Source organism: Mastigoproctus giganteus, chromosome 9 (assembly GCF_048544385.1).
Source record: "Mastigoproctus giganteus isolate SK-2022 chromosome 9, ASM4854438v1, whole genome shotgun sequence".
Lineage (NCBI taxonomy): Eukaryota > Metazoa > Arthropoda > Arachnida > Uropygi > Thelyphonidae > Mastigoproctus > Mastigoproctus giganteus.
The window spans coordinates 178,507,096-178,530,439 of record NC_143583.1 but is presented as its reverse complement, the minus strand read 5'-3'; the positions used below and the strand labels follow the sequence as shown (position 1 = coordinate 178,530,439).

The window sequence follows — 23,344 nt, the reverse complement described above, 5'->3', positions numbered from 1 at the left end:
ATCCAAGCCCAAGGCGGGAATCGAACCAGCGACCTTTGGGTTGCCAGGTAGACACTTTACCCACACAGCTAGCCTGGTCAGCAGCTTATATCTGCCATAGGCTTCTGAATCGCTTGATAATTTATATGCATCCCATGCATTTTTCTTCTCTGTTACGAGTTTCATTAGTTCATTTGATAACCATTTAGGCCTAAACCTTGAACAATATTTCTCAATAGGTATGAAACTTTTAGTAGCATCCACAATTAATTCCTTGAATTCCTTCTGTTTCAAGGACAACTCTGTTCCATTGTGAGAATTAAGATCACTACATTATCAATGCAGTTTATAGGACAAGACATTCTTGAAAGCGACTTATAAAGAGAGAAAGGTCATCTTTTCTCATGGATTCTTAAAGACAAATGCAATCACTGATGCAGGTGTTGGACTGCTTTCTTAATATATCTGAATTATAAAGTGTTAGATTTTACAGTTTACCTTACTTATTCCAATTTTAATATCAAATTCAAAAAAATTTAGCCCAAATATGACACACAAAAAAAAAAAAAAAAAAAAAAAAAAAAGGGAGGACCAGACAACAAAAGCATAAACCTAAAAATAAGTGAGACATACAATCCCCGATGCCTTTTAACAGAAACAGCCTCTACACATGTGGCTGGAAGTCACAGTGATAAGATGTTTGTGTTAGCATTCCAGGGTTTTCATAGACTTGAAACCTGTGTAAGGAGTTAAGGCAAAATCTCAATTTCTATTATTTTTTTAAATTTAATTCTTACCTAGTAATGACATCAGTTCTTGTAAGTTTAAATTCTGAAGTTTTAGTAGTAAACTAATCTGTGGTTGAATTTCATGGATCAATACCATTAATCTGTTATGTGAGTGCATAACAGTTGAATAATTTTGCCCTCAGCTTCTAGTGCAAATAAATTTTTTGACTCCCAAGAAAAATGTGTTCAGATAAGATTAGTATTTTATTTTTTTTAAAATGTGGCACTTCTTCACTCACAACTAGTATACACTGTTTCAAAATTTCAGTTACTAAAAAACTTCCTGCTCTTTTCCAGTTATTTCATCCACTACACAACTAGAATACACTCCTGATTCATTTCAATGCACTGTTTCTTGGGGATGTTTCAATGACCCATCAAAGAGGTTTCAAATTTCAGATTTTACATTTTTTTAAGTTCACGAGTGAAACGATCAATTTTACTTTCATGTTCATTTCCATAATGATGCTTGATATTTTATTCTTTTATAAAAACAGTTTTTTGGCAGAAAAGAAAGAGGTTTATTTATGATAAAGACATATTTGCTGCTCCCATCTTTGAAAATACCACCTTCATCACAAACTTTGTTTCCTTGATACCATGATTCAGAAAATACAACCACTTTATATCGGTCATGAGCAAAGAACAAGCAAACCACCTTTCTGGTTACACAGAGGTTCCCAACCTTTTTTGGTTCATGGTACCCTCACCTGTCCCAGTAATTTTTTCATGGCACCCCTAGGCCAAAAGAAATACCTATCACAGCAGTTTTCGACCTTTTAATATATACCTACATAATAATTTTATTCTTTATACAGAGGTACTAAATAAAGATCAATTATACATTACCACAAAATTAAAAAGATACGGTACAATGGATATTGTACTTATTCCAATTTTAATATCAAATAATAATAAATTTCAAAATAATAATAATAATAACTTTAAGTAACTTAAACCCAAATTACACGGCACACCGGTTGAAAACCACTGGGTTACATAATAACTTCTGGATGCAGAATTACACTGAACTTTTAAAAGAATGCTGCTCACTTATGAAGGCATGTGGAAAATACTGTATATTTCTAGATTTCTCTAGGCTTTTCTATTAAGATTAAAGAATGTCTTTTTTTTTTTATAAACAAAACCATACATTACAAAAACCCATATATTTGGGAACTTTGTGGTTTCTTCATCTGTGGGGAGTTAGAATAGAAATATAACAATAAAATTACGTTCTAAGATGCACATATTCCAGAAGAAATAATGCAACCAGCTTTCCTGTAATCATTTCATGGACACAATGAAGATCAGGTGGTCAGAGTGTAGTCTTGATTGGAAATGAGGTATCTCTTTGTTGTGAGTCATACAGAACGAATGCCATGGTGAGCTACAACAACATATGAGACACCGTGACCAAAACTACTACCTAGGCTGAAGCCTATCTGTGGATAGGGACTAAGTTTTTATAATGTCTGAGTTTCAAGTTCAAAAGTGTAACTTAATATAACATAATATAACGGAAAATAAAACAGAAACATTTTAAATTAACAGCTACTTAGTCTCATCATAGGAGCATCAAGTCTTGATCTTATATGTCCACCGATCTCAATAAGACGAGTTGCTGCCCCTGTTACTAGGATGTGAGCTTCTACTATCAGCAATAACCATAGCACACCTTCTAAAGACTGCAGTTATTAAAATAAGTAAAAAGCCTCCTTTCCATGAACGTAATCCAAAGTCTCTCTTTCTCCAGAGTACCAACACAACTCCAAGTTAGATCTTAAATCAGTTATAAGTTGCATTTTAGCATAACGTGTTCAGCTATTTCGTCTTCTCCACAAGTGCAAGTACCTAGATCCCTCAGTCCAAATTGATATAATCTACAAGACAAGCTATGGCCAGTGATCAGGAAGGTAGCACACACAGCCCAAAAACTGTAACTATAGCTTTTCACAAGTATCTATAATCTCCACATTTGGAAAACACATGCAAGTTTGCCTACCTTTCTCTGATTCCTAACAGTTAGGCCATATAACTTTTAACTCTTCACAAATCCTTTACCTTTCATTCTTTAGATCCGCTCTTGTATAGGTCCTTTTTTCATCGGGGCAGGATGTAACTCCCATAATAGTTCGCTTAATATTCCTCTTTGTAAAGTACAACAGTCCAGATAACAGAATTTTAAATTGTACAGGAATTCTACGTGATATAATCTGCAAGGCCTCTGTTGACACAGTTCGACAAGCATGAGTAATGCTTAACAAAGCAAATCTTTGTGCCTGCAATAAGTACTTTTGTATAATAACATTTTCTATACAATGCACCCAGGCTCCAGAGGCGTAAGTCACAATCGGGACAAACAAGCACTCACATAGTAAATTTAAGGCATTGCCTTTTATGCCACAATTCTCCCAAGTTTAGCATATAATATACTAATAGTTTTTGAGTACTTGACACATGCTCTGTAAAGAATGACCGTTCTTCTAAAACCAAACCCAGATATTTTGTAACTCTAAAGAATTGAACTGGGTCACCCAGAAGCCTTACAGCAGGTGCCCTACTCATACTTAATTGCTCTTTTAATAGCGTTTGAACAGTTTTATCTTGGGTTATCTGTAACTTGTACAGCCTACTCCAGTTTTCTAATTTGATTAAAATCTCTTCAGATTTCTTTTCTATCTCAGAGCGAGAATTGCCAAAAACAAGGATCATTAAATATAAAAAGGGTTGCATACAACCATTTTTATACCTTCCTTTGCTGAATCAAAAACTCATCAAGAACAATGTTCCACACAAAGGGACTGATAACCAAACCCTGAGGACAACATCTTTGAACTTATTCTCAAATTTAGTATAGAAAGTCTTCACAATAACTTTCCTACTATGGAAATAATTTCTGAAAACAGAATATAACTTCACAGAACATTCTGTAATTAAAATTCAAGCAAGTATGCCCCATCACCATAACCTGTCAAATGCCTTTAAAATCAATAAAAATGCCTAAAACATACCTAACCCCACTGCTTGGATCAAGCTCTGCCCCAACACCTTTCTTAAAACCAAATTGGTTTTCAGAGGACATAGCTTTCATATTATAACTAATCATTAAGTGATTAATGCATAACTGTTCATAAGTTTTTCCCAATACAGAAAGAAGAGCAGGAACAATCTTAATCCCAAGAACAATGTGCCACAAAATTTGCTGCTCCTCTGTTCGCATTGGCTGTCTATTTGTCAAGAGTTATGGCCAGAAGCTGAGCTTTACTCATTTATTAAAAATAAGATAATTATTTTTAATAAATGAGTTGCATGATACTACCAGTGCATGTGATAGCTGAATGGTGTTCTGGTACATTCCTTCCAAGTCCTGGTTACAGATATAAATGCACTTGTAGAAAAAATAGGCAAAAGTAGTGGACAAATTTGCTTTAAAATGTTTGCAATTTAAAAAAGGTTATTCACAATTGAATTTATTTACTGTTAAAATAAGGGATAATATTACAACATAATGCTAAGTTATTAAAAACTAACATCCACATAATATACATTATATCTGTATACATACTCATCTAATTTGGTCCGTTCTTTTGCTGTGTGTATATAGATAGCATTAGGAGATTCTAAATGGCTGACATACACTTGTATGTAATTTGGATGTGGATTTTTCTCTTTTTTCAGTTCTGCAGAATGAGTACTTAGGACTGCTTCTGGTTTCTTTTTTGATACTTTAGAGGGCGACAGTTTTCCAAGAGATTTATTTGAAGGGGATACCTTAGGATGTACCATTGCAGTTCTGGATCTAGTGAAAATAATTAAAAAATATTATAAAAATATTCTTATATATAACAGCATATGATAAGGCAAATTCCATATAATACTAAAAATTAAAAAAAAAATTATACAAACACAGTTTCACTTGTGCAGAGAGCGAAGCATTTTAAACGGCTATGCAATGAATTTATATTTAAAATATGTGGGGTGTGATTATGAAGTAATAATAATCATCATCAGACAAATCTGTTTACCCAGTGGTAGGCAGGTCACTATTATCACACTGGCCTGTATACCTATAAAATAGCAGAAAGTCCTGGAATTTCAGTGATCCATTCACTATTTCCTGCCATGCTATCCATCCTATTTTCTATTAAATACAATTATTTTAGCCTTAGCCAGAGTATACGTTCTTTCTTCTACTGCTTACTTGATGCCACCAATCCATATTCCTACAGGTCTGCCGCTGGGACTATTACATTTGCTTCAAATATGTTTGGTCAACCTTCTTTCTCCAGTCATTTCTATATGCACACACTATCTAAAGTTTGCTTTACTTATGTTTGACTGAATATTTTTCATCCCAAGGTTTTTCATAACTCTCCAATTTTTTTTTTTTTTTTTTTTGGCATGGTCTTGCCATTGCTTACACATGTTAGTTCCATTTGTCTTTCTCAAAATTCTGTTTTCTGAAAATTCAAATTTTTGATCAATTCCTTCATTTCTTAATCAGGATCTGAGAGCTGAGTCAAAGTTTGACTTCCAAAGTCTATTTACCAGTATTAATCAAATTAACTTGAAATCGGTCTTAAATAACCTGTACAATAAATATAAACATATAATTAATTGCAACCCAGGATATTGGAACAATTTAATCAACCTTTGTATTTCCAACAACTTCATTTTTGATGATAATGCTGCCTACCAACAAACCATGGGAATTCCTATGAGCAGTCCTGCCAGTTGTGTCATTGCCAATCTCTACTTAGACCAGGATATTTACTTTGTTAATATCCTGGTCTGAAACTGCACTACCACCAGAACTCTGTATGCCGAGATATATAGATGACTTATTTGTAGGAAATTGTCCCAATTTCTTACAAGATTTTACACATATATATCCCCCAGAACTCACCCTGGAAAGAACTAAAATCCATAACCATACTGCTAACTACTTAGATTTGGATATTGACATCAAGACCTCACATACAATCATTAATATTTACAATAAACGAGACACTTTCAATTTTATGTAGTTAATTTTACCCACTGGTACTCTAATATTTCAAATAGGGTACATGCTAATATCATCCTGTCACACTGCAATAGCAACAATTTGATAATTCATAACATCAGAAACATCATAACATCATACGATCACTCATCGGTGAAGACAGGATCTTAGAGCTGGAAAAGGAATTAGAAAATGTGAATTGGAATATCATCGGTTTGGCTGAAACAAGAAGAAGAAATGAATCACTTATAAGTTTATCAAGTGGAAATCTGCTGTACACCAATGGAAACAGTGAAAGGAGTGAAGGTGGAGTTGGGTTTCTGGTCCATAAAGATTTTAAAAACAACATTTTGGAATTCAAAAGTACATCACCAAGGGTGTCAAGACTAATACTCAAGATTTCTAAGAGGTACAAGCTAAAGATTATAATGATTTATGCACCAACATCGAGCCATGATGATGAAGAGGTTGAAGAAATGTACACTGAAATTGAGAGTCTTCTAGATGAGCAGAAAACCCACTACACTATTATTATGGGGGACTTCAATGCTAAGGTTGGAAAAAGGCAAAACAGCACAGAAAGAGGAACTATAGGAAATTTTGGAATTGGTGAAAGAAATAAAAGAGGTGAAAGACTTGTGGAATTTGCAGAATCTCAAGGAATGTCAGTAATGAACACTTTTTTCAAGAAAAGGGTGAACAGAAGGTGGACATGGAAGAGTCCAAATGGATTAACAACTAATGAAATCGACTTCATCCTCACTAACAGAAGATATATTGTGAATGATGTTACCGTCCTGAATAAGGTAAATGTTGGAAGTGATCACAGAATGGTTAGATGTACACTTGATATAGATGTAGGAAAGGAAAGGAAAAAACTGACTCGAGTAAATAATACAAAGGTCTTTGAAATAACAGAGGAGGAGAAAAAGCAGTATGTACTGGAACTTAAGAACAAGTTTGAGCTTCTGCAGACTGCTCAGCACCAAGATATCGACGAGGAATATTACAACTTTCTGAAAGTGATAAAGCCCAAGAAACCTATAGGGAAAGAGAAATCCAAAGAAGAAAAAATTAGTCAAGAAACACTTGTCATGATGAACCAAAGACGACAAATGAAGAGCAAGAAAAACACTGACAGGGAGAAAATTGAGTATACTGAGTTATGCAAAGCCATTAGAAAGAGACTCAGAGAGGAAATAAGAAGATTTAACACAAGAAAAGTAGAACAAGCATTAAGGGAAAACAAAGGATTTAAATCAGCAGCCATGAGCGGTAATACAGAAAGACAAATGATACTGAAACTGAAGAATAGCGATGGTGTACTTATAAACAGCAGAGAAGGCATAATTCAAATAGCAGAAGACTACTATAGAGAATTATACAAGGAGCGAGGGAATGATACCAGCAGTGGGGAAGATGGATTGCAAAGTAGCAACACATACGACATACCCGATATTCTTCCTGATGAGGTAGAACATGCATTGAAGAAAATGAAGAATCGGAAAGCCCCGGGGGAAGATGAAGTTACTGTAGAGTTGTTAAAATTGGGAGGAAGAGACATAACACAAAAACTGGCAAGGCTCTTCACAAAGTGCATTAGAAAAGGTGTGATGCCTAAGCAGTGGAATAATGCAATCATAGTTTTGCTGCATAAGAAAGGAGATAAATCAGAAATTGGAAATTATAGACCAATTAGCTTGTTATCCCATATCTACAAGTTGTTCACAAGGGTCATTACTAACAGATTAGAAAGAATACTTGATGAGAATCAACCGAAAGAGCAAGCTGGCTTTAGGACAGGATTCTCAACTATGGATCACCTTCACGTAATATCACAGCTAATGGAGAAAGCAAATGAATATAAAACACCATTATGCCTGGCATTTGTGGATTATGAAAAGGCGTTTGACTCCATACAGCATAAGGCAATGTTTCGGGCACTGGAAAGACAAGGCATAGATACTCCATATATTATGATTTTGAAGAAAATATATGAGAGTGCTACATCCTTTATTGGACTAGACAAAGACAGTAGGAAATTTAAAATCGAGAAAGGAGTTCGACAAGGAGACACAATATCTCTGAAGCTGTTTACTGCTGCCCTTGAGGAAGCTTTCAGAAGATTAGACTGGTCGCAGAAAGGAGTCAATGTGAACGGAGAGTACCTAAACCATTTACGATTTGCAGATGACATTGTGGTCATAAGCCACGATCCCAAAGAATTAGAGGAAAATCTTAATCAGTTATGCACAGTTAGTAAGGATTTTGGACTAAAGATGAATATGGCTAAAACAAAAGTAATGATGAACAAGTATGCCACGGAAAGGGAAATAATGATTGAAGGAGCAGTAATTGAAAAGGTGGAGTCATATACTTATCTGGGACAAGTTATTAGCTGTAATAATGATAAATGTCTGGAAGTCAAGAGAAGAATAAATTTTGGATGGATAGCATTCAGGAAATATAGTCACATACTGAAGAGCAATATCCCAGTTTGTCTGAAACGTAAAATAATGAATCAATGTATACTCCCCACCATGACTTATGGAAGTGAAACTTGGGCACTCACCAAAAGAATGGAAGAGAAGCTAAGAACTACACAGCGAAGAATGGAATGAATTATATTGGGAATCAGACTGTTAGATAAGAAGAGAAACACATGGATTAGGCAGGAAACTCAAGTAAAGGACATTCTTATCAAAACTAAAGAACTAAAATGGTCTTAGGCAGGACACATAGCTCGAAGACATGATGACAGATGGACTAAGAAAATAACAGAATGGTACCCAAGAGGAGCTAGAAGAAAACCTGGAAGACAAAGGCGGAGATGGATAGATGAAATTCATGACTTTTTGAGTAGTAAATGGATGGCCAGTGCTCAAAACAGAAGGAACTGGAAAGTTGCTGGAGAGGCCTTCATCCTGCAGTGGATTGAAAATGGCTGATGATGATGATGAACATCAGAAATCTCTACCACAAGCTTCTTGACAACCAGTATCCTCCTGCTTATCTAAATTACCATCAGGGGTAAAGGAAAGGGTTTTTGCTTCCGTAAGGGCGAGTACAGTGATCTCAGACAGTTTTTAAATTCTGTACAATGTTACCAACAGTAAATTCTAAGTGGGAAGCATTCAAGGAATTAATCGTGGAAGCTACTAAAAGTTTCATACCTATTAAGAAATATTGTTCAAAGTTTAGGCCAAAATGGTTATGTAATGAACTAATGAGACTCGTAACAGAGAAGAAAAATGCATGGGATGCATATAAATTATCAAGTGACTCAGAAGTCTATGGCAGATATAAGCTAGTTTGTAATCAGGTCACAAAAGAGGTTAGGCAGGCGAAGGCAGATTACGAGAAATCCTTGGCAAAAGATGCTAAGAAAAACAGCAAGGATTTCTTTACTTATATAAACTCTAAAAGGAAGGGGATGAATCTGATTGGTCCACTTGACATCGATGGTTCGACTGTTGATGATCCTGCTCAGATAGCAAACAAACTGAATGAGTATTTTGCATCTACATTCACACGTGAGGAATTATTACAATTTGAAAATGGAAGAAGGTTATCAAATTGTAGCAGTGTGCTTAATGATTTTGTAATAACTGAGAGCAAAGTGGAGGAGACACTGAAGTTAAACATAAAAAAAACATCTGGGATGGATGGGGATCTATCCAGTTATATTAAAGGAGACGGCAAAGCAACTAAGCAAACCCTTAGCCATAATTATGAGAGCATCATTGGACTCAGGGGAGGTTCCCATGGACTGGAGATGAGAGCAAATGTATCCCCAATTCACAAAGGGGGATCGAAGGGTGACACGAGTAATTACAGACCAGTTAGTTTAACTTCTGTTCCGGGTAAAATAATGGAGTCACTGGTTAAAGATGCATTGCAGGATCATCTAGACAAGACTGCAGCAATAATTCAGACACAGCATGGGTTTGTTAAGGGAAAGTCTTGTCTGACAAATTTGATAGGATATTATGATGTGGTTACAAAGGAACTGGATGCAAAAAATAATTTTGATATCATATATTTGGATTTCAGGAAAGCTTTTGACACTGTTGCGCATGGAAGACTATTGTACAAATTGGAGCAGAATGGTATTAAGGGTAAGTTGCGACAATGGATAAAAGGATGGTTAAGTGGGAAAAGACAGAGGGTGGTAATCAATGGGTGCTGCTCTTCGTGGAATAACATTCGGTGCTGGGTCCACTGTTGTTTTGTATATTTATCAATGATATTGATGAAGGTTTATCAGGCTTAATGTCGAAGTTTGCAGATGACACGAAGGTTGGCAGGGTTGTTAATGACAGTAATGGCAGTGTGCTACTGCAACAGGATCTAGATAATTTGGGCAGATGGGCTAAGAAGTGGCAACTGAAGTTTAACCTTGACAAATGCAAAGTACTGCATATGGGTAGAAGTAATCCCAGAGGAACGTACCAACTGTGTGGTACTACACTTAAGGTGGTAGAAAATGAAAAAGACCTGGGAGTAATTGTGCAGTCAGATATGAAGTTTTCTGAGCAATGCAGACAGGCTGCCAGGGCAGGTCATGGGGTTTTGTCAATGATATATAGGAATTTTGCTAGCAGGGAGATGGAGGTGATTGTCCCTCTGTATAAGGCAATGGTCAGGCCACGCCTTGAGTACTACGTACAGGTCTGGAGGCCTCATTTTAGGAAGGATGAAGAGTTACTTGTGTATGTACAGAAAAGGGCAACAAAATTGGTGAGGGGAATGAAGGGATCCTCTTACCAAGAGATGCTTAAGTTCTGCAAATTGCAGTGGCTGGAGACTAGGCACCTGCGCGGTGATCTGATTGAGGTGTATAAGGCCTTGAATGGGTTGAGAACGCTGAATTCTGATGGGATCCTTCCACTTGTTCAGATTACGAACCTAAGGGGGCATAAATTCAAATTAAGAAAGAACAGATGTAGAATAGATGTGCGGAAATTTGCCTTTAGCAAGCGGGTGGTTAATTGCCGGAACAAACTTCCATCTGTCGCTGTGGAAGTTGATAGGTTGAATAAATTTAATAAGGAACTGGACAGGCATTTGGAGGGAATGGTGTGATTTTTTTTTTTTTTTTTTTTTGGCTGATGCTGCATAAGCTCATACACTTGCTTTCTTGCATCACATGCCACTACTACTACTACTACTATTACCATTTCAATAAAGCATTCCTATCATCAAGCATAAGAAACTGATTAACCACTTTGTTAATATCCATAATATTATTACAAGCTAATTTTCAAGCTATGTATATATCATGTCAGAAACAGAGGCCCTACTTCTTGCCGTATAGGAATAGGACCCTGAACTATAGGAACAGGAAAGCAACCTTGGACTGCCCAAGCCAACAATTTCCCACTTATTCCATATTCTTTTTACTTTCCTACTCCCATATTCTTATTTCTCATGAGCCATTAGTTTATCAAATGCAATATTGAGATATTATTTTTCTGCTATAACATACTTTTCTTTCTATCCATGTTGTCGTACTTCATGCATTTAATTACACATTCCATTCTTTGTAATTTAATTTAATTTTACTCTCTCTGAATTTCGGCATACAGGGTCATCATGATATACAGCAACTATAAATATATTTGAATGCTTCATACATCTACAGTTCTGATAGTTTCTTCTGACTGCATATCACATTGGGTTCAGTAAGTCATACCTGATTTCCACTTTCCTTTTTGATTTTAACTTTCCTCTCTGCTTTCTGCCTCTTTTGGGTCAGTCATGAAATATATATGCATCTCTCCCATGCATATCTCTACCTTTAGCCTAAATCCCATCACCACCAAATTCAAATTGCCTGCTGATACTACCACATGCTTATGTATATTTCATGTCAGAAACAGAGGCCCTACTTCTTGCCGTCTTTCCTGTGATTTTAATTTCAATGGTTGACCCTTGACAAAGATGTTGAAATCCTAAGTTTATCAGCATTAAGTATTTCTTTTTATTTTTCCTATATCTTTCCACGTTTTCTGTAGTTCCAATTCCCATTTGGTAGCTCATGTCCTACTCTGGTTCTCTCAATCAACTAACTTATATATCCATCATGGTCATTGGGTTCCTTCTGCCAAAATATGCATTGTATCTAGTCCATAATCTACATTACCATATTTTAATATTCCTCTTCAACCTCTTATAAATACAATTTATATATATATATACATATAGATAAGTAGATTAGAGTATGAGTGGGGAATGCTGACCTATCAGATGCAGTTACTATGGAAAAATTAAATAAGTGCCTGAAAAATAAAAGCAGATTAAATGAAATAAAATGATATAAATAGTACTGAATGCTATAGATCCTAAGATTTTAATTGATGTATATATCATAGCCGACCCAACAGAGACCAAAATGAAAAGGAATAAGAAATACATCAAATCTGAATTAAAATTAAAAGTAAAAAGCTAAAATCAAGATAAAGTTAATTCCAATAAAAGTTAAATTGAATAAAATAGCAAGCAGCCCTAAGTGAATTTAATCCAATCTGATTAAAATTAAAAGTGAAAATAATTTACCTTCCAGAACTTACTGTGGAAAGAACTAATAACAATTACTATTCAGCTAATTACTTAGACCTGGACATTAACATCAACAGCCCACATATGGCAATTAACACATATAACAAAGGAGATGCATTTAACTTAAATGTGGTCAGCTTCACTAATTGGCACTCCAACATCTCAAAAAAAAAGTACATTCAAATATAATACTCTCCCAATGTATCAGGATTGCCACCACATTTAACAACAATCTCTTTATAGATAATATCAAAATTCTCCATAATAAACTACTTGGTAATAATTTCCCTTCAGCCTTCCTTCGCCATCATTTTAAGAAAGCACAAAATATTATAAAATATAAAAAGCTGATTGACAACCATATTGATATTAACATATAACAGCAGGTTTATATCTCGTTTTACATTCAGGCCTGTATATAATGTACAGTCAAAACTTGTGCCCACCGATTGGCTAACTATGGGGGTATCATGTTTTATTTGTCTTTTGGCATTGTTTATTCTTTTTATTTTTGCGTTTTGACATTGTTTTGTCTTTCATTTTATATTACAATATAAAATGATATGTCCAAGGACCTACTATTGGTACGGGTTCGCAACCTCGAACTGAGCAGTACCGTATTCCCAGTCTTTCAATTGCTTTTTACTGTTCTTAGACTCTATGTTTACTTATTTCTCGTGCGTGATTAGGTTGACCGAAAGCAATATTTGAGATGCTATTTTTCTGCTATCTCTAATTTTTTTTTGCCTACAACAAAGTTTAGTCTTTTAACGCTACCTTGTAAGTTATAGATTTCTCACCTATTCTGGTCGATGTGCTTCATTTGTTTAATTACTAACTTCCCTGTCACACTCCCCATTTAAACTATAAAGAGTTTAGGGCTGAAGCCTCAAGCTATGGAAAAGTCATTCCCCATTTAATTATTAACTTCTCCCTTACTCAAGGTAAGTGTCTGCTTATATTTATTATTATTTTTAATATTTTTTACCATTTAAAATTCAAACTGCCAAAGTTCTGTAACTGTTCAGAAATTGCACAATTTTTGGAATAATATGAAATGACTGCTGTCATCATTTCGAGTCTTCCCTCATGAATCTGTCATATATTTCCATAATAAAAAATATAACCAAATATTCTTCATTTTTAAAAACACAATGGTCTTACCCCAGTCACATACAACCTATTAAGTACAGGTTTGTATTGCATGGCCACCACAGTTAGATCCTTAGACCTCAGTTCAAAAGAATATGTCTAGAACATTCTAGGTTGCCAGTTACAGACATCCTCCCAGAAACCCCACTGCAACTGGGTCAACTTCAAGTAATGCCAAATGGCTCCCCAAATGTTTCATCATAATCTAATGAAAAGATTTTTGATTTATGTATGTTTTTATGCTTGTTCCTAAGCCCCCTCTTTCCTCGACTACATTTCTGGGTTGCAATCTAATTTTGTTGATTTTTCAGTTTTATTCCATTATGTAAAAATTCAGGAAATACATGGTGTGATTGTGAAGTTGCAAATTGTCCCAACATATTTAGTGGTTCATCTAGATGTATTAATGCACAAATCACCCATTTATATGTAGTCAGGCTGAATATAAGAAATACTAATTGCACTAGTGACTTTGCAGATAGTTAAACATCAGACATTCCCCATCAAATCATGAACACAGGCGACTAAGATGGTTTTTGAAGTTAAAGGCTGGCCAGAGTACAGATTATCTTCAACAGACAAGTTTTTTTTTTTTTTTTTTTTTTATGCGAAGCCCAAACATGAGACGTATTAGAACCTATAGTACTTAGTACCGTGCTTGGGTTGGAGGTTGAGAAGATGAAAGAAGATATTTGTTGATATTGGACTTGAACTTCTGTAGATTGTAATTTTCAGGAAATACGTATGAAGGAAGGTTGTTCCAGAAAACGGCAGTTGAATTAATAAATGAGGAAGATGAAAAGTTGGACAGTAAATGGTTGGTGGCGGCATGTGTTCAGACTGTTTTGAAAGAGAGAGCAGGAATTATAGAAGCCAATTCAGAAGAACAGTGCCCATGGAAGTATCTGTAGCAGAGGCATGCAGCAGAAACATTATGTCTATGAGAAAGTGAGTGGAGAGACTCTGTTAGAGATGAATCATTGATTAACCTAACTGCCCTCTTCTGAATGGAATCAAGAAGCCTGAGAGAGGTTTTGGGGGCACCACCCCAGATGTGGGAACAATATTCCATGGCAGGGCAGATTTGTGATTTATACAGAGTGAGCAGCTGTTTGGAAGAAAAGTAACGCTGAGAGCAAAAGAGAAAACCAAGTTTTTTAGATGCAGAGGAAGCAATATTTGTAATGTGCTTGTGCCAAGAGAGATTAGAAGTCAGGGTAATCTCCAAAAGAGATATATCATTTTGCCTAGAAATCGGAGTGTCACTAAAGATAAGCATAGGAGCAGAAGAATCCTTTTTGCGAGATATAAGACAAGACTGAGTTTTAGAAGGGTTGAAATCAACTAAGTTGTCTTTGCCCCACTGGAGAATTACCTGAAGATCGGCATTTAAGGAATTGGTAGCAGATTTTCGAGAAGTTGAAGCTGATTGAGCAGGACAAGGTTTTTCAAAATGGAAAGTGGAATGCAATGTGCTATCATTGGGAAAACTATGGATAGGATTTCCAGTCAATGAAAGAAGGTCATTAATATACAAGAGGAAAAGAGTGGGGGAAAGAACTGAACCGTGGGTGACACCGGCATTAGTGGAGAAGTTAGAAGACAGAGAGCCATCTACCGTCACCGTCAGCGAGCGATCAGAGAGAAAACTGGATAACCAATTACTACAATTACTAACCAATTAACAGTTGGCAAACCATAAGATGGAAGTTTGTTAAGAAGACCTTTATGCCAAACATGATCAAAAGCCTTTGAGATGTCAAGACCATTCCTGCAAGAATAATTTCACTGACACGATCTGAGCAAACGTTGACATCAGAAGTTTTGAAACAGTAATCCGACCAAGGAAAAGAAGTAAAGAAGTCTCGCAGGTCATCCCATCTTGCATTCTTGTAATGCCAAACAACACGAGGTTGGGAATAGGCATGAGATAAAGGTTCCATTGGAGAAGAGACAATCACCAGTTTGTGATCTGAAGTGCCTAAGAGAGCTCTCACTTCGACCGTGTACTTAGAAGGGTTGTTTGTGAGAAAAAGATCAAGCGTATTGGCTGTGTGATTAGGATTGTCCGGTATTCTTGTAGGTAAATGAACAATCTGTGCTAGGTCATTAGTAATTGCAAAAGCCTCAGCATCCCAACCTGCTGGGTTGGTGTGACTAGAAAATGGAAGCCAGCTGGAGTTGCTGAACATTAAAATCACCAAGGAAAATAACCTCACTGTTAGGAAAGTTGGACTGGAGAAAGTCAAGTTGCAAAGAGAGGAAGTCAAAGAGCTCCAAGTGATTAGTGGAGTTGGGAGAACGGTAGAGACAACAGATGAATTTGACACAATGAGGTAGAGAGATTTTAAGCCAGAGAAGATCAATGAGAGGAGATTCCAAATTGCCAAGTCTCTGACAGGGAATATCAGAACGGACATATGCACAAGTACCACGTTTGAGGCGAAAGGAATCATACAGCAAATAATTTGGGCATCTGAGATGAGCAGTAGTTGAATCAACCGATAACTGAAATTCTGTCAGAAAAAGTACATGGGGTTTGGCAGACTGCAAGTGGAAATGGACATCATTGAGATTAGAATTGAGACCATGTATATTTGTGAAATGAATCAGGAAGTGCTTGGAAGGTTTAGATCTTTTAGCAGATAAGCTTGCTCTATTAGTTTGACAATTCATGGTGTATTCAATAGTAAGAAAAAGTGGGTGGGACATGCTGTGTGAAGTAATGAAATTTTGAATATGCCATACACGTGGTAAGAATATACACAGATCCTTGACATAACGTGGCCTCGACAATGCTCCCCGCATATACACTACTCGGACTCCCTCCAGTCACTATCTGGCAGAGTAGAGGTAGCAAGATTATACACTAGCTGATCCGGAAGCCTCCTAGAGAGTTACCAATAGGTTCGGTCCGGTGTACTAACTAGTGGCCAGCCTGCGAACACCGCTTTAGAGCCGTACCTTCGAAATGTAAGGAATATTGGATCTCGCCACGACGTTCATCATAACCTCAAAAGTCAGGGATCATAGAACTGCATGATGGAAGAGATAGGGAAGGGTTGACTGGAACTTAGCTCTAGAGACTAAACATGGGTTCCACCACTTCAAGCCTCCAATAAGCAAAGTGGTGGTATTTCACCGGTTGATGAGAGTCATCTACCACCTAGTACTGCCTGGTAACATAGAGGGAGGCGGCGTTCCTCCATTTGGTGTGGGCGCCACACCTCGCCCCCTGCTTACGTTGGTTCACACCTGGGTGGTCACCCACCATGTACTTGTGTATGGAGGTTATACCCATGATTACCAACAGTCCCATCATTGTGAAGGTGCAAGCAGAGGATTTGGCTGTCACAGACCATCTGGACTTTGCCGAAATTGGGTCCACTTGACTTGAGTGTCACCCGAATATCAGTTCCATCAGCGTTTTAGACTCCCAGGTAGCAAGTACAGCTTGTCTGGCATATCTGAGAGAATGTCTGTGACAACCTCAAGTGATCCTCTTTTAGCATATACCGAATAGAAAGTGATTTGTGTCTATTGCATTTTAAAATGAATGAGTTTACTCTGCAGGAATTTGCCTCAAAATGTTTCAAATTAGGGAAAACTACAACAAAAGCACACAAACTGATAAAAACAAATTTAGAGAAGATGCTGTTTGTGTCATTCAAAGACTTTTCAGTGGCTCTCAAAGTTTAGAGGGTCACTTGTCTGTTGAAGATGATCTGTACAGGGGCCAGCCTTTAACTTCAAAAACCATCTTAGTAGCCTGTGTTCATGACTTGATCAGGAATGTCTGATGTTTAACTATCTGCGAAGTTGCTAGTGAAATTAGTATTTCTTATATGACATGCTCATATCAATGACTTAAGAATGCAATGTGATTATGTCAAGTTTGTGCCTCATATCCCCATTGATGATCATAGAATGGCAATGTCTTGTATGTTAGGATCTTCAATGTGCAGCTGCTGACCTACACTCTGCTTCTTCCATCATTACTGGTGATGAATGATGGTTGTATAGCCATGAGCTAAAAAAACAGGAAGATCATATATTCTCCAAGCCCGGCAAAAAAAGCAAGATAATCTCAGTCAAATGAAGTTCACACATCATATTTTTTTGACCCATAGGGGCATTTTTCATTATGAAAATTTTCCAACTTCACTGTAGTCTCCCTACCACTACCACCAGATTTAATTCCTTGTGATCCCCCCCACCCACAAAGTGTTAAGCTCCCTTAAAAGCTCACAGATTTGCAATAACTTAGAAAATTACTGAGAATGTGACATAGGTGCTATAAGAAAAGGAGCTTATCAGGAATTCTTCTAGAAGTGTCACTGAGGTTTTCTCAAAGAAGATCCTTCTGAATAGAGAGTAAGCTTCATAATTTGTCAAACATTAGTTGAGTTCCTGAACTATATGATGACACCTTGTATTTATAGATCTTCTAACTGATTTATTTATTTAGTTTACAATCTTCAGACATTTTACAGTTTAAAAATGTTTTTAAAATCTCAGGTTCCATAGACAGTTCCATCCTGCCATCTTTGGAAGCTGAATAGCTAAATATAACAATGCATATCATGGAGGAAGGCAAGTCTAGTAGCATGAGAAATTATTCCAGGCTGCCAAGTTCAATTTAAATTATCTTTGGAAATAAGGGTTGAGATTTTTATCCAGTTAAACTGCTTAATGTTCTCTGTTCAATACCTGATAACACACACACACACACACACACACACACACACACACACACACACACACACACACACACACACACACACACACACACACACACACACACGTGTCAGTTCACTTATAGTGAGTGAGTGAGAGAGAGAGAGAGAGAACACTTAAAAATACAAATATACAAAAGTTCATTTCATTTCTCAGCAAATTTAGAAAATGTCTGATAAGTATCAGGTTTTGAAATTCAAAATGTAAAATTACTTACGCTGGACCAGTACTGACTGCCATATTTTCCTTTACCATCAGTGAATTAATACAAAATTCAGTATCATCTTTTACACTGTACAAAATTACCATGGCTTTATTTTCTCCGGGTATAATTTCTAAATAAGACAAAGTTTTATTACTATGTGATACACTGTGACAGAATTATTAAAAATGCAAACAAAAATTAGATTAGCAAAAAGGCCTATTCCCCCCCCCCCACCACATGGGACAATCAGAATAAACTGTCAATTCTTTTATTTTAAAAACTAATTCAAAAAACACTTCTCAATTATATTGGGGTGAACTATGTTCATCCCTGGGCAGGCTCCCAAATGTTTCTGAAAAAAAATTTACTTTTCAAGGTAGTTGTTAACAACCTTATTATGTAGTTTGTGTAAAATTTTGCGCAATTACCTAGAAAAAAGGGGCAGGGTCTTGTCAATTTATTGCTTTCAATGTATTGCTTGAAAGATTAGCTATTAGTCCTGCATTTTAATTTCTGACTTTGGGGTTTTATTATTAGTTATTACTCTGCCAAATTGGGAGAGAGAGAGAAAAAAAGTTCTTAGTATTAACAATAAGGAACACAAATTATACTATGCTCTTAAAAAAAATCAATAATTTAATTATCAATATCACAGACAATTTTGGAAATATGTAACTATTTCTGAAATCATCAGTGATAATTAAATTACTACTCTTTAACAACATATAATTTTGTACCTTACTAATAATGTCAAGTTATGCCTATATAAGTTAAATTTATATCTATTGACATATATGTAAGCACAACCGCTACATTTTTATATGTAGCAAACTACCCAAAGTAGTAAATGCAATTGTTCTAATTCAGTATGAGATATAATTAAAATGATGCCATTTACCTACTTTGGGTAGTTTGCTATGTATAAAAATTATGCGATTGCACTAACCCGCAAGTCAGTAAACTTCCATGTAGCTTGAGGGTTTGCCCAAGAATGCCTTTTAGTCTAAATTACTACACACCATCAGGAATCTCTCATATTGTGAAGTTATACTTCATAACTGAGTTGTCACAACTGTAACACCAGGGTACCTGTCCACCCACCGAAGAGAAACCAAAAAAGCCTTGAAACAGTGCTGTCGGGGGGTGGCAGTATTCAAAGTAGTGCAATATTATGGAAACTCATAATGGTTTTCACAATATGAGATATAATTAAAACGATGCCATTTACCTAATTTGGTCAGGTTTGGTAATTTGCATCATATAAAGAAGATGCAATTGCACTAACTAGCACGTCAGTAAACTCTCATGTAGCTTAAGGTCTTTGCCCAAGAATGCTTTTTAATCTAATTTATGCCTATATAAGTTAAGTTTATGGGAGTAACATATAGACCAGAAGATTGTGAAGAATATGATGAGAACCTTTACATGCAAATGGAATGGGCAAGCAAGTGCGAAATGTCTAATTATGGGTGAAGCCAATCTGCCCAAGAATGATTGGAATAAGTGGGAGGGAAATTCACCTTCAGGAAAAATTTTTATAAATAAACTAGATAATTATTATTTGTATCGACATGTCAGAGATTAGCATTAGTAGAGGCATTTGATGCAAGAAAGCAAGCTTATGCAGCATCAGCCAAAAAAAAAAAAAAAACTCCACTTCCACTTCACCCCTCTGTTCGTTCCAAATACCTGTCCAGCTGAGCCTTAAACTTATTTAGGCTATCAACCTCCACCACAAGGGATGGAAGTCTGTTCCACCAACCAACCACCCGCTGGCTAAAGGCAAATTTCCTCAAGTCTATCCTACATCTGTCTTTCCTCAATTTGAATTTATGCCCTCTCAGGTGATTTTTCTGAGCTAGAGGAAGAATCCCATCAGCATTGAGCATGCTTAAACCATTCAAGGCTTTATACACCTCTATCAGATCACCTCGCTGGTGCCTAGTCTCCAGACACTGTAACTTGCAAAACTTAAGCCTTTCTTCGTAAGAGCACCCCTTTGTTCCATTCACTAATCTTGTTGCCCTTCTCTGTACTCGTTCCAGCAGCTCTACATCCTTCTTGAAATGAGGCCTCCAGACCTGTATACAGTACTCTAGGTGTGGCCTGACCATTGCCTTATACAATGGAATAATCACCTCCTTATCCCTGCTGGAAAAATTCCTGTATATCATTGACAATACTCCATGAGCTACTCTTGCAGCCCGTCTGCACTGCTCAGAGAACTTCATATCTGCCTGCACAACCACCCCCAAGTCCCTTTCATTCTCTACCACTGTCAGTGTAGTACCACAGAGTTGATACGTTGCTCTGGGGTTGCTGTTTCCCATGTGTAGTACTTTACATTTGTCAATGTTAAACTTCATTTGCCACCTCGCAGCCCATCTGCTCAACCTTTCCAGATCCTGTTGCAGCAGCATAGTGTCAGTAGTGTCCTTGACAACCCTGCCAACCTTTGTATCATCTGCAAACTTGGACATTAAGCCCGATATACCATCATCAATATCATTTATAAATACAGAAAACAATAATGGACCCAACACTGAGCCCTGAGGGACTCCACTAATAACATCAGTCCACGATGAGCAGTGTCCATTGATTACCACTCTCTGTCTTCTCTCCCTCAACCACCCCTTTATCCATAGCAGCAATTTGCCTCCAATGTCACACTGCTCCAATTTGTGTAGCAGTCTTCCATGTGCAACAGTATCAAAAGCCTTTCTAAGATCCAAGTATATAATATCAAAGTTATTCCCTCATCCAGTTCTTTTGTGACTGCATCATAGTATCCAATCAAGTTGGTCAGGCAAGACTTCCCCTTAACAAAACCATGCTGTGTCTGAGCTATAACTGAAGTCTTGTCTAAATGATCCTGCAGTGCTTCTTTAACCAGTGCCTCCATTAATTTTCCTGGAACAGAAGTTAAGCTCAGAGGTCTATAATTACTTGTGTCAGCCTTTGATCCTCCTTTGTGAATTGGGGTCACATTTGCACATTTCCAGTCTATGGGTACCTCCCCTGAGTCCAAGGAAGCTCTCATAATTATGGCTAAGGGTTTGCTTACTTCCTTTGCTGCCTCCTTTAATATAACTGGATAGATCCCATCCACCCCGGGACAACAATAGGGATGAGAATATTCTTGACCTCTTCATTACTCACAAATTACATGACATCATAGGGCTTAAAATACAAGAACCAGTGATCACACAGTTGTTAGTTAGGTGAAGAAAGAGGTTGCAATAGTTAAAGGCATGGGTTTTAACTTCAGAAAAGGGGGATTTTTAACAGTTTAAGGTGCTACATGCCATCTTAATTGGGCAGATTGTAGAGTGAGGGTGAATACACTTGAATTATGAAATATCTTAAAAGCAAAAGGTGATTAATAGTATGCCTTAAAGTACTGTATATGAATTAGACTCAATGGGGATGATAGCATAAAGGCTTAATTGTCGGTACTCACCTCAACTGATTTTCTCTGTTACATGATGTTATGGTGGAATAGGATTAAAACTAATTTAGAATATAGATTAAAAATTGTTTTAAAAATAATAAATAAGGACAAAAATATTAAAAGATCTGTGGCTAAGATTTGCCCAGGTTAGAAGTGCACCATCTTATTCCAGGTTGTCATATATGTGAAATATTAATGTGAAAGCTAGATGAGGCCAATAGTCATAATGAGAGACGTTCGTATAAACGTCTTCGGTTGGCAGTGATGGGTAAAAGGAGAATTATGTATTTAAAGAGTCCTGATTTCTCTTAATGCATTTTGAAACACATGGGAACCTCACATGTGTCAGGTTTCATACTGGTGAAAGATTTGTCAGGAGTTTTGTATTCAAAACATTAAAATTAGTGTTGTGGCGACACCATTCTATAAAGAGTGCCTCGTATTGAAAAATTTTTTTAACTGGATTTTAAATTAATAATAGGAACAGCTGAATCAATTTGGGGGTTACGGTTATGGAAATGAATATGTTGAGTGAGTTCTGTGCTGGCGTGATCAGTTTTTAAACCATTAAATTGGTAATAAGCACATGTGTTGGAGGTTTTTATTGTACCATATTTTGCAGTGGTGCTTTCATGCGTTGTATCCTGGTTGACAATTAAATAAACGACATTATTGATGTCACATATATGGTAACTTTGTGTTTCTTTGTAAGCATTGAACATTATAATATTAAGAAAACATTAAGGTTATATCAGTGTTGGCAAATACTTTACGAAGTTGCCAAGCAAGTCTACAATGGTAGGGGAGGACGATATGTGTATTTTGTTTATTGTCTTGGTTGGTGTTCTGGTTGTGCGGATTGTTAATTCTGTATTCGGAAACTATGCGATGAATTAGTTGTAAGGGGATATTGTCTACCAGTAAACTTCTTTGTAAGATATTGAAATTCTGACTAAATCGTCATACGAAGAACTGTATTTTATGGTGTGATTGGAAATGTAGGTGTGTTCGTATCTGTTTTATGTATTGTAATAGAAAAGGAAGTTGATTTTATTGTCTTTTTCTATTTTGAGGGTGTATTTTAATCTATCGTGTATGGTATCGAACTTAATAAAGAGATTATCAATGGAAGGTTTGTCTCCGATTAACAATACGTCATCAGCATAACGCATGTAGAGCTTAATACCTGTGGGAAACGATTGAAGTACTTGGTTCTCGATAGTGGCTAAATAGATTTCGGGTGGAGGGGCTAAAGTTCCATAATGCTGTTTATACTTAGGGAAGTATGTTTAATTAAAGTATCAATCTGATTTTAGGAGTTCTCGTAAGGATTGTAATGTAAAATCTAATCGTACGTTAGTGTATAGAAACAATATTGAAGGAGGCTAATATATGTTCTAGAGAAATTGTGGCGGTGTTTATGCATTTGAAGGCCTGATTGGTGTTGCAAACTCTAAATTTTG

The 23,344-nt window shown here is 36.4% G+C and overlaps 1 protein-coding gene across 1 annotated transcript in view; it reads right to left on the bottom strand.

The window, feature by feature from the left end:
- qin (tudor domain-containing protein qin) overlaps positions 1–23,344 on the bottom strand; it is a 571,075-nt gene that overhangs the window by 196,119 nt on the left and 351,612 nt on the right. The window contains exons 25-26 of the mRNA XM_090381133.1: positions 18,443–18,560; positions 4,336–4,569 (exon numbers count right to left, since the gene is read on the bottom strand). Of these exons, the coding sequence (XP_090237259.1) occupies positions 4,336–4,569; positions 18,443–18,560 (352 nt within the window). The remainder of the gene's footprint in view (positions 1–4,335; positions 4,570–18,442; positions 18,561–23,344) is intronic.